This window comes from Leguminivora glycinivorella, chromosome 23 (assembly GCF_023078275.1).
Source record: "Leguminivora glycinivorella isolate SPB_JAAS2020 chromosome 23, LegGlyc_1.1, whole genome shotgun sequence".
NCBI lineage: Eukaryota > Metazoa > Arthropoda > Insecta > Lepidoptera > Tortricidae > Leguminivora > Leguminivora glycinivorella.
Window position 1 is genome coordinate 5,000,703 of NC_062993.1, and position 12,057 is coordinate 5,012,759.

A 12,057-nucleotide genomic window follows, 5' to 3' on the forward strand; every position below is an offset into this window, starting at 1 on the left:
ACCACAGACAGACACACACACAGACAGACAGACAAACAGACAGACAGACAAACACGTCAAACTTATAACACCCCTTCGTTTTTGTGTCGGGGGTTAAAAATAGCTAGTCTAATGCTAATCTTTAGTGGCTCACTGACCTAGAAAGCATCTTAGTCACTGACAGCAGACAACCCACTCTTTCCAATTCTGCGCTACTTTTAACCAGTTTGGTACTTAAGACGCTTCGGCTGTGAAATAAGTTTCCTGTCGAAATTTTCCCGAGGGTCTACACTCTACAGTATGAGGTTCTTAGAAAGAATTGTAACTTCGAACGTTGGAGGTGTAAATCTAAATAGGTAAAATTCTTTTCATGATAAATAACAAGAATAAAACTACATAGATACCTACCACAAACAAAACTAAAATATTTATTAAAGAATTCTTTCCAGGTAAACATAACGAAGCTCGACTAACTCTACACGATCTAGGGAAAACTGGAAACATCGATGAAGAATTAAATCTCATTTGCAAACTTTCCGAAGAAGCCCTTATACCAAAAACAAGGGACGACCGCGGACTAGTAAAGCGACTGTTGTTAAAACTTGAAAGAAAGAATATTCGCGGTTTTTTCATAACTACAGTGCTTCTTTGTCTACAAGCTGGCGGTGGGAGGGTAGCAGTGGTTTATTTTGCCACGCATATCTTTAAGAGTTCATGGTCTTCTGTGGATCCTGACGTGGGGAATGTTGTGCTTGGATTGACGGAACTGTGTGGAGTCATTATGACCCCTATGCTGGTTGAGAGGTGTGGCCGACGGATCATGTTGCTGTTGTCACTTGGTTTCTGCTGTTTGATTACGGTGAGTAGTAGTCAGGCCAAGATCAGTTAGGCAACGGTTCTTATAGCCTCGCAAGGGTTTTAAGTAAACGTCATAATTTCTTCGATGTTTGACGTTTATAATATTTGTGCCGGTGTTGTTGTCAAAATTGATACCTACTTGGTACTTGGAATAACTCTATTTCTATTGGACTAGAAGAATTTTAAACTAAATCAATTATAATTTTCTTTCAGACTGTCTTGGGTACATATTTTTACCTCGAAGTGAACAATTTCATGATAATAAAGTCAATGAAATGGCTGCCTATTTTTTTGCTGATGTTATTTTTGTTCTCGTATAACTTTGGTAAGTTTTCTTAAGCAATAATTATTAAATAAGAGACTTGCTTTCTTTGTTGTTAATGTATTTATATTAGTTATATCAATAAAATGTTGCATCGCCTTTAAATTATCTGCTTTGGTTTACTGATAGTTTTTTTGGGAAAACCCTGTAGTATTATGTTCCCTTTTAATGTTTATTATTTATATTTCCTTCAATCTTATTAAAAACTGAAGCACCATCACACCACACATGTTTCCTAAATTTTTCAAGTAGATGAAATTTCTCAATAAGCTCTCAGATTTCAAAATGTCTCTTCCAGGTATAGGCATCGTACCAAACATCTTGAGCAGTGAGATGTTCAGCGCTCCCTTCAGAAGTACCTGTTGCTCAATATCTATGAGCCTCGCGTGGATTGTACTCTTATACAGCTGCAATATCGAATCCATTATCACTGCTATCTTTACCGACGGCCGCTTCTTCATATGTGCTGGTGCCAACGCCATGGGTCTCTTATTTGTGATATTTGTCGTACCAGAAACTACGGGAAGGAATTTGAAAGAAATTGGGAATTTGCTTCAACGTCATAATCTTTATTGAATTACCTTAAAGTAAGTGTTTCATTAAATTCATAATAGCAAACTTGTTGATTCCTTTAAATAAAATAGCCAAATGAAGATTTACCTACGCGAAACTTAAATTATAAAGGTATATAAAAGCACAGTGAGACTTTACTTTAATGAGAATGTATTCCTTTTTATATAATATAATCATTTAATTCAAAACCTTTAAATAGATTTACATAATTTATTTACGAAACACAACCACACTATCGCTTAGCCAGCATTTCTTCTATTTCACTAAGACTCTTACCCTTAGTCTCAGGCACAAACTTAATTGTGAAAATACATCCAATGATATTAAGACAAGCAAAAATGATAAACAAGATATAGGTGCCAATAAGCATGATGATGTATCCGAAGCTGAGACTGGAAAGGAAAGCGGCGACCCAGCTGATACTCATGGCAATGGAAGAGCCGGTACTGCGGACATTGGGGCTGAACATTTCTCCCACTAGAACGTTGGGGATAATGCCAAGTCCTGAAACAAAGACATCGAATGAACTATTGGTTAAATTATATCAGAACTTAAAGTTTATTACCATAAAACTCAGAGTAAAAGTCAGATATATAAGATTCAATTAGAAATAAACTTAAAATAATATTTACCAGCATTGTAACAGATTAAAAATGAGATCAAAGTAGCCAATGGTACCCATCTAATTGAGTATAGGATTGGATGCTGTATTAACTCCAAATAGAAGTGAGCTCCCAGTAATGCCTACAGAAATGCAAAATTGATTAAATACTCATGTAAAGTTCATCCGTTTATCTTGTTTTGTATGTAAAGCAACTCTAACAAGGAGATTGTATGATGCTGGAATTCATGTGATGCAAAAGGAAGCAAGATGAATGTAGAGGGATGTTCTTGAAAGCAAAATGAAGGAAAAGGTGAAAAGGCTATAGTTTAGATGCAATAAAATGATTCGGGCGATGACAAAAGTGCGTAAGAGAAATATAATGTTACGGCAAATTCAAGTTTAGATCTAATAATAACTAAATATTTAGAAGTATGTCAAAGGGATGATCGAACTCACCGTCCACAAAGCACAAGCAGCCGTAGAAAATATCAATAATGATTTTCTTCCATATCTCTCAACTAATATCGGTGCCAAAAGTATACCAAAAACTTGCGTCACTCCCAATATTATAGTTGCAACATCTGCGTCAACTGAAGATGCTGCTTGTCGGAAAATTGTTGTAGCGAAAGACAGTATACATGCAATTCCTGACCCTTCTTGAATTGTTAACAATGTAGCTGTGATCAGCATAGCTCTTCTATTTCGTCTTCTTCTTAATATATCCAGCAACATGCAGTTTGATAACATGTTTTTAGAATTTACTTGTGTATATTTTACGTTTATACGGTTTACATTTTCAATCATTGTTTTAAGTTCTTTGTCAACATCTTTACTTCGTCCGAGAAAGTGTAAAGTACTTCTTGCAGCCTCTTCATTGCCTGAAACAAAATCAGTCGATAGTATTTTTTTTGTAAAATAATAATAATGTAATTATTAATTTTTCCTTGAGACTCAAATTTGATCTAAATCAACACTAATTACATAGTGTGAAGAAGTAGTGTTGCGTGAGAAGCAAGTACCGTCCGAATCACAGATTTCCTGGCATTTCCTTGATAAAAAGAAGCGCTGGTGGCCTAACGATAAGAGCTTGTGACTTTCGATCCGGATGTCACGGGTTCGATTCGAACCCCGGCTCGTGCCAATGAGTTTTTCGGGACTTATGTGCGAAATGTCATTTGATATTTGCCAGTCGCTTTTCGGTGAAGGAAAACATCGTGAGGAAACCGGACTAATTCCAATAAGGGCTATAGTTACCCATCGGGTTAGAAGGTCAGATGGCAATCGCTTTCGTAAAACTGCCTACGCCAAATCTTGGAATTGGTCGTCAAAGCGGACCCCAGGCTCCCACGAGCCGTGGCAAATGCCCGGATAACGCAAGGAGGATGATGATTAACCTTGATAAAAAGCCATTTGCTAACCTGGTCCCACCAAAAAATGTGACAGCGGTCTCTCTTCCATCTCCTTTCCATCGGAGCTTATGTTCACAAGCTTTACCAGAAAAATGGTATTGAAATTAAATGTTTTACCTTTAATTACATGATACACAGGTGTCTCGACGATCAAAAACAAGGCCCCTATATGTGTTACTCCCAAAGCTATTGCAGTATATTCCACCACTGCGTAAGACACGTATGGACCCAATGAGAATACGAGCAAACCGCCAATGGTGTGAAGCACCCCGGTTACTGTTAGCATGATTCCTCTCAGGTCTGATGATCTGAAAGTATGACAAATTATTTATTTAAACTTTTTTCTTCAACCTAGCGTTTTCCCAGCCTAGCGCCAGGGTCCGCTTTCCCGCTCAATCTTTTTCACTTCGCCCGGTCTTCGGTATCCTGAGGCGTGAGATTGTTCTTTTGCATGTCCGCTGTCCGACCAGCGCTTCTTATTTAAACTTTATTGCACAAAAGAAATCTTATAGTACAAAAGGTGGACTTAATGCCAACATCTCTACCAGTCCTCTTGAAGACAAAGCAGAGAAATTGTGGGCGAAGATTATCTGAAATACGCACTGGTGGCTTAGCGGTATGTCAAGTGTGTGCGATTTTCAATCCGGAAGTCGCGGATTCGAACCCTTGTTCGTACTGAATAACTGTTTCGGAATTTAGGTATGACAATGCAATTGATAACTAAATAATGGGTAGTCGCTTTTCGGTTAAGGAAAATATCGTGAGGAAGCAAGACAAATTCTAATAGGTTCTGCTTCTGGGTTGGAAGGTCAGATGGCAGTCTCTTTCGTAAATATTTATTACTCATTTTAAACGAAGGACGGTCAACCCAATCATGGCACTAAAATTGCGCGAAATTCCTTCGCCCCAATATTTTAAATCATTTTTTAAGTGTTTATGGCTCTTCGATGATTTCGAAAACGTCAAGGTTTATGGAGGTAGGTACGCATTTTATGAAAACAATTCGTCGGTGAGCGTTACATTTTTCAATTTTGCTGCCTTTATTTTGGTGCCATGATTTCGTTGATCGTATTTTATCAATTTTACTTACGCGATCTCTCCGATATAGACCAGGTTTCCACTGGCAATGCCTCCAACTCCAAGACCATTGACTATTCTTCCTGCCAATAAAATATTGAAGTCTCTAGCCAACACTCTTATAATATGGCTCGACAGACATATAGCTCCGAATAAAATGAGAGTGGGTTTTCTGCCAACTAGGTTTGAAAGAAAAGCTCCGGTTTGTGACCCTGAAAGAAAGAATTACATACATACATACATACAAACATACAATCACGCCTGTATCCCATGGAGGGGTAGGCAGAGCACATGAAACTACTCAAGTTTCAGTGCCACTTTTGGCAAATAAGGGGTTGACAGAAAACGAAACTGTGAAGGACTGTGACATTGTAGTGTAGAATTAATAAATATTAAATGGGCTATTTCTTTCAAAGTTGTCTATCCCGCTTTTTTTGTAACATAGGGATTTTTACGAGATTCATACGCAGAATCGCGAGCTCTTTCGATCCTGATAGGAGGAAAAAAAATGCCCAAATAATTGAATGTTGAATTGAATATTCATGGGAAAAAGTTTCTTAGAACAATTTTACCATTTGTAGCCCTCGCTTAATTTACTTTTAACTTTTATTACTAACTCGAGTCATTAAATCGCTCCGGCAAGCCGTCGCGATTTAACTTACTCTCGTTAGTAATGTTACAGAATATATAATAGTACAAGTACAGAAGGCCCACTGCTTTGATGTTCACGAAATGCCGCCTTTTTAAATGCCTACCAAATTCTAACAAAGAAATGAGCCGCACGTGCGCAGCGTCGGAGGATAGGGTTGCCTATGGTTTAAAACGCATTAATTCTCAGATAAATAGTTATACTATATATTCAAGTCTTGGGTACTTTCTAGGTATATATATACAGTATTTTTTATATTTTTGTTACAGCCTCCAGCATCACAAGCCTTATTGAACTTTTCCGTTGGACTTAATCAATAAGATCAGTGTATTTTATTCATGATGTCTATTTAACTAAGCATTATTAGCCATTCTACACGTGGACATCGCATATGAACCTTGAAAAAAACTCGCTACGTAATGTAACAATAGAATGTGCGAACGTGCGTTTCGTGAGAACGCGCGCCACCCCTGATTAGGCCGCGAACTCGCGGCCGCCAGCATGTACTTGTAGCGCGGCGATAGAATCACGGAGTGAGCCGCCCCTGGTTATATCACAGAATATATAATAGTACAAGTACAGAAGGCTCACTGCTTTGATGTTTACGAAATGCCGCCTTTTTAAATACCTACAAAATTCTTACAAAGAAACGAGCCGCACGTGCGTTCGACACGCGAACATCGCATATGAACCTTAAAAAAACTCGCGACGTAAAGTAACAATAGAAAGTGCGAACGTGCATTCCGTGAGAACGCACGCCACCCCTGAGTAGGCCGCGAACTCGCGGCCGCCAGGATGTACTTGTAGCGCGGCGATAGGATCGCGGAGTGAGCCGCCCCTGGTTATATATAAATTAAATAATGCTAACGTATTATTATTTTACCTATTATCACAAAGAGATGAAATATGGCAGCCAACCAAGAGGCCTGTTCCACGGTTAAAACTTCAGTTAATGGAGTCTGTGCTGCGTCTAGTAGTTTCGGTATAACAGGGGCCGACCAGCAGACTGAGTAGCCCACTATTACGTTTCCGAGGCTTACTGAAAATTTAGGAAAATTCATTTACGTAATGATCTACTTTTTAACCCCCGACGCAAAAACGAAGGGGTGTTATAAGTTTGACGTGTCTGTCTGTCTGTCTGTCTGTCTGTCTGTCTGTTTGTCTGTCTGTGTGTGTGTCTGTCTGTGGCATCGTAGCTCCCGAACGGATGAACCGATTTAGATTTAGTTTTTTTTTGTCTGAAAGCTGAGTTAGTCGGGAGTGTTCTTAGTTCTTAGCCATGTTTCATGAAAATCGGTCCACTATGTCGCGGTCGGGGGTTTTTTCAAAATCTTAATTTTGTGGTTAGGTTATTAGTGAAAACAAAATATACCTGGCCAGGAGGGCGATTTTTGAATCTCGCATACGGGATGTTGTCACTAAAATACCGGTTGAAAACGGTGACTTGCTTATTATTTTCAGTGACAATTTTCTGAATTCGAACGCGTGAGACTCAAAAATCGGCCCGCAGAACCTTTTCGGTTTGGCATTTTTAACGACGGGGTGTTATATTCATATTCATTTCTTTATTTAATATTTGCACAGCATTACTACAGTTAGGACTAATACACTGTTAAACGATAAAATAACATACTATAAGTACGTAAGGTAACGGACCCAATCATGGACAGTTTAAGGAAAATTTTCGCCTGTTTTTGATATTTCACTCATAAATGTAAAAATTCTACCGCTAAGCGTGTTAAATCATGAATGTCCTTTCCTTCTTTTACATTTCAAGCGTATAGCAGAATGGATACTCCTATTAGTTTCTTCATACTTAACAAATTAAAACTAGGTGTTTTTTCTCCAATTATGGACGGCAGTTCTCCAGTAATGGATCCCCCATTATGGACAGTGAAATAAGTTTAAAATTTTACTTTTAAAGCCAACTGATACTCAATGAGTCAATTTTATATACCATAAATACAATTAGTTTGAGTTATTTTAACATAGGATTGTTTCTTGTAAATTTTGGTTTTGTAAATTGTTCCTTATCCATCATAGGAGGTAGGCAGTTTTTCGGTTCCAGTAATGGACACTCGCAAAATAACGCCATTTCTTTATATCTTTGGAGCAACAAACTAGTATGTTTTATACCTTATCTCATGCTTAATGCAGTAAGTAAAACGCATTCAAGTTTACACCGAGTATTATTTTTTTATTATTTTATACATGAACTCAACTCTCTTAGCAACATTACTAAGAATTCGTCTTGATATTTTTTTCAGTAAACTGATGAATTTTATCTTGTCGCCAAATCCTTCAAAAATAACCGAATTAATTGAAACTTCAAAATGAAACTGCTCTACAACCCTAGTTTATGGTACATAGCCGTCAGTTTTTAGAAACTAATTTTAGATACTTATTTTTAAGGATTTGTGTTTTTTTGTCCATAATGGCATCACCGTCCATTATGGGGTATTTCACCTTAAAACTAAAAATAAAATTAAAACACTTTAAAAACACTAGACTCCCTCTTATCCATCACCTCACAAAATCTTAGGCATACCTTACACACATCCGTCCATCGCCACGCAAGTAGGTCACACTCAGGTGCTGACACCAGGAGCGCATTCAGCAGTGCTAAGGCACGAGGAATCGGCGAGTTTCTATACGCCACCGTGCGTGCCGTTGGCACCGCCAGCAAAGGCCGCACTCGCGGTCTGAGGGTTATTTTTTTTAGGTCCGGTACAAAGAATCTTACTAGCCTCTGTACCAATTCCGGGCAGTCAGATTCACCACGCAGGACCCGACATGCAAAACTTAGCAAGCAAGTGTTGCGTCACTTGCGTCTCACCTCCAAGGAATTGAATCCAAGAATCCCAAGAATACAATTTCTTAAATATATAGCATTCTTAGGAAAGTTTTCTGGACCTTTTCCAAGAGTAAAACGTAGGTCGATTCATGAGGGTTCCATACTATTGCTGATGCCTCCAGTTTGCTTCTTACCAGAGCATAGTAGAGGACTCTGATGGCACCTGGATCATTAACACTTTCGAAAAGTCTTTGACATTTTCGCTACATACGGGTTTGATGTGCTTCTACGTCGGTGTCTGTTTTGTCGAAAGTGTTAAAGTCTTTGACATTATACGTTTGATGTGTCTGTCTGTCTGTCTGTGGCATCGTAGCTCCCGAACGGATGAACAGATTTAGCTTTAGTTTTTTTTGTTTGAAAGCTAAGTTAGTCGGGAGTGTATTATAAAAACACTGTGTATTATTACTTACAGCACATTGTTATGAGAGCTTGCCTTTTCACGTCACGCCTTCCATAATATGTGTCATATTCTGGAAATATTTCACAAAACTAAATAAAATGTGTTGTAGGCCTAAAAGGCAAAATTCATACTTCGAAGCATATTAACCCTTAAATGCATGACCTTGAGAAAGATGTATTCAAATTTAAACTTTGACAAGCTGTCAAGTCAATAGAGTTAAAAATGCATGATGCATCACTATGCATTTAAGGGTTAATATTTCTTATCTCTAATCCATACTAATATTATAAATGGGAAAGTGTGTGTGTCTGTTTGTTTGTCCATCTTTCACGGCAAAACGGAGCGACGCCTTGTCGTGATTTTTTAAGTGGAAATAGTTGAAGGGATGGAAAGTGACGTAGGCTACTTTTTGTCTCTTTCTAACCCCCCACTTTCCTATCATGGGGGGTAGAAGTTTGTATGGAGCATTCCGCAATTTTCGAATTGAACGCGAGCGAAGCCGCGGGCAAAAGCTAGTATCTCCATAACTTACAATTCTTTTACAAAATATTGCAAATACTTATCGTCTATTGTCTTGAAACTGACAATAAAAATAATCAATACAATACAGTACATCGCGTATAATCAAATTAATGAATTTACAATAGGTATCTACATCCCGACGTTTCGAACTCTTTAGGCACTGGTCCCACCGCGAGCTAGTAAGCTATGAGCTATCGGCTATAAAAACGAACAAAAGATAAGCACTCCCGTGCAAATAAAAGAGACACGGCGATGTTTATAGTTACTCGCCCAGGAGTGTTTATCTTTTGATCGTTTTTATAGCCGATAGCTCATAGCTTACTAGCTCGCGGTGGGACCAGTGCCTTACAGGCCCCGTAGCCGAATGGCATTTCTCCGACGCCAAACGAAAGCGATACGCCGCTGGCTCTGTCGCGCCAATACGCAAGCGCGATAGAGATAGATATCTACTAGCGCTTCGTTTCGTGAGCGTTTCGTGAGCGATTGTGCCATTCGGCTAGCCACCCAGGCCCCGTAGCCGAATGGCATTTCTCCGACGCGAAACGAAAACGAAACGCCGCGAAAGGAAGCCGAATGGCACAATGCTCACGAAACGAAGCGCTAGTAGATATCTATCTATCGCTCTTGCGTATTGGCGCGACAGAGCCGGACTACGTTTCGTTTTCGTTTGGCGTCGGAGAAATGCCATTCGGCTACGGGGCCTGGCTCTGTCGCGCCAATACGCAAGAGCAATAGAGATAGATATCTACTAGCGTTTCGTTTCGTGAGCGTTTGTGCATTGGGCTACGCACACAGGTGTAACCCGTTTCCATAATTGTATTCAATGAGTAACTATCGAAATATATAATAATAAGAGATTTGAATAATTCACCGTTATTTCAATAATATTAACCGGGATATAGACCGTAACATTTATGATTTTTGTCGAGCTCCCGATAATTCGACGCAGTTACCGTTATGATCACGGAATCGATAAAAAACAAAAAGGTAATCACGGTCTGTATCCCACGGTCAATACACGGCAACGACTATCTTTTGTCGCATAAATAGCCGATAGCTCATCGCTTTACTAGCTAGTGGTGGGACCAGTGCCTAAAAGGTTGCTGATTAATTAATTATAAACACATATATTATATGCTTTTTTATAATATTGGATATAATTTAGGTACTTTAGATTTATTTGAATTTAAGTTGAATAGTACCCAATAATATTAAAAACGCTATAAATTATTTATGACGGTCTAAATAATAATTATATAATAGGGAAAATAATGAATTCGACCGTAGCGTTACCTAGATAATAAAATCTTGGTTTCGATACTTGTGATTAGGTTTAGGATATAATTGAACATAAAATATAGATAAGATTTATTTTAAATGAAAGCTATACCTCATATGGGGTAAAATGCCAGTAAACATTAACTTTATAATATTGATAATGATAACCCTAATTTATTTTTGGTTTTATGAGTTACTGAGAGTTAGCTATAAATATAAAAAATACCATGATTTACATGATTTTTGTTTCTAGGTAAAGATAATTTCGACTGAGTAGCGCATAAACTCGTATGCGATTCTCGCATACGTGTTTTGTTTACACGGAGACATACAAACATCAAAGGCGAGGCGATTATCGCCTCCTCCCGTGCGATATCGTACGCATAGTTTACATGATACGATATTTTTTCTCGTACTTCGATAATCGTACGTTCGAGGCGAGAAACTCGTACCATCTAAATGGGGATTTAGTCTCACAATATCAAGTACAGTCACGCAATAAAATAAAATAAATATTCACTTTTGTACACTGTTGGTGCAGTTTCGACAAACACTTGTTCACACACGGCCATCACACGACATACTACTTACTTCTTTAAAGGGTATATATCAATATATCTACGTACTTGTTGTAGCATGTGGCGTATTCAATAGACTACTTCACCCTTTTTAGGGTTCCGTATTCAACTAGGAACCCTTATAGTTGTCTGTCATGTCTGTCTGTCCGTCCGTCGTCCGTCCGTCCGTCCGTCCGTCCGTCCGCGGATAATCTCAGTAACCGTTAGCACTAGAAAGCTGAAATTTGATACCAATATGTATATCAATCACGCCAACAAAGTGCAAAAATAAAAAATGGAAAAAAATGTTTTATTATGGTACCCCCCCTACATGTAAAGTGGGGGCTGATATATTTTTTCATTCAAATCCCAACGTGTGATATATTGTTGGATAGGTATAAAAAATGAATAAGGGCTTACTAAGATCGTTTTTTGATAATATTAATATTTTCGGAAATAATCGCTCCTAAAGGAAAAAAAAATTGAAAAAAATCACGAAAGTAGAACTTTATAAAGACTTTCTAGGAAAATTGTTTTGAACTTGATAGGTTCAGTAGTTTTTGAGAAAAATTCGGAAAACTACGGAACCCTACACTGAGCGTGGCCCGACACGCTCTTGGCCGGTTTTTTTAAAAGTCTGTCTTATATGATAAATAAAGATCGTTATCAGCGTGCTGTATTGGTGGCAGAGTATGGTTGACAAAAAAACAAATACAAAAGTATTTAAAACACTACATATACTTAACAAATTATGAAATATATACATATTTATAATTACTTAGCCAAATTACATTGAATAAATAACTAAAATTTGTTCAACATATTGGGCTGTCAGTCGTTCACGTTGATTAGAAAAAATCCATTTTAAATAACTAAATGATCTTTCTACGTTTTTTTTTTTATTAGGGTTCACCAACAGTGGCTTAATTGTGATTGCGCCACCAATTACAGGTGAACACAGCATGCATTAAAAAA

General features: G+C 38.0%; 1 protein-coding gene across 2 annotated transcripts; it reads right to left on the bottom strand.

The window, feature by feature from the left end:
* Positions 1–1,693: 1,693 nt before the first annotated feature.
* On the bottom strand, positions 1,694–11,082 carry LOC125238296 (facilitated trehalose transporter Tret1-like). Of its 2 annotated transcripts, XM_048145585.1 has the most exons (8): positions 11,046–11,082; positions 8,736–8,795; positions 6,355–6,510; positions 4,836–5,034; positions 3,863–4,053; positions 2,793–3,214; positions 2,365–2,476; positions 1,694–2,236 (listed from the first exon to the last, which is right to left on the bottom strand). In XM_048145585.1, exons 2-8 carry the CDS (start codon positions 8,740–8,742, stop codon positions 1,965–1,967), a joined length of 1,359 nt encoding a protein of 452 aa, XP_048001542.1. In that variant the 5' UTR covers positions 8,743–8,795; positions 11,046–11,082; the 3' UTR covers positions 1,694–1,964. The 2 variants fall into 2 exon arrangements, with proteins under 2 accessions (XP_048001542.1, XP_048001543.1); XM_048145586.1 differs by lacking the exon at positions 2,365–2,476 and having other exon boundaries at positions 2,064–2,236.
* Between the last annotated feature and the right edge of the window lie 975 nt (positions 11,083–12,057).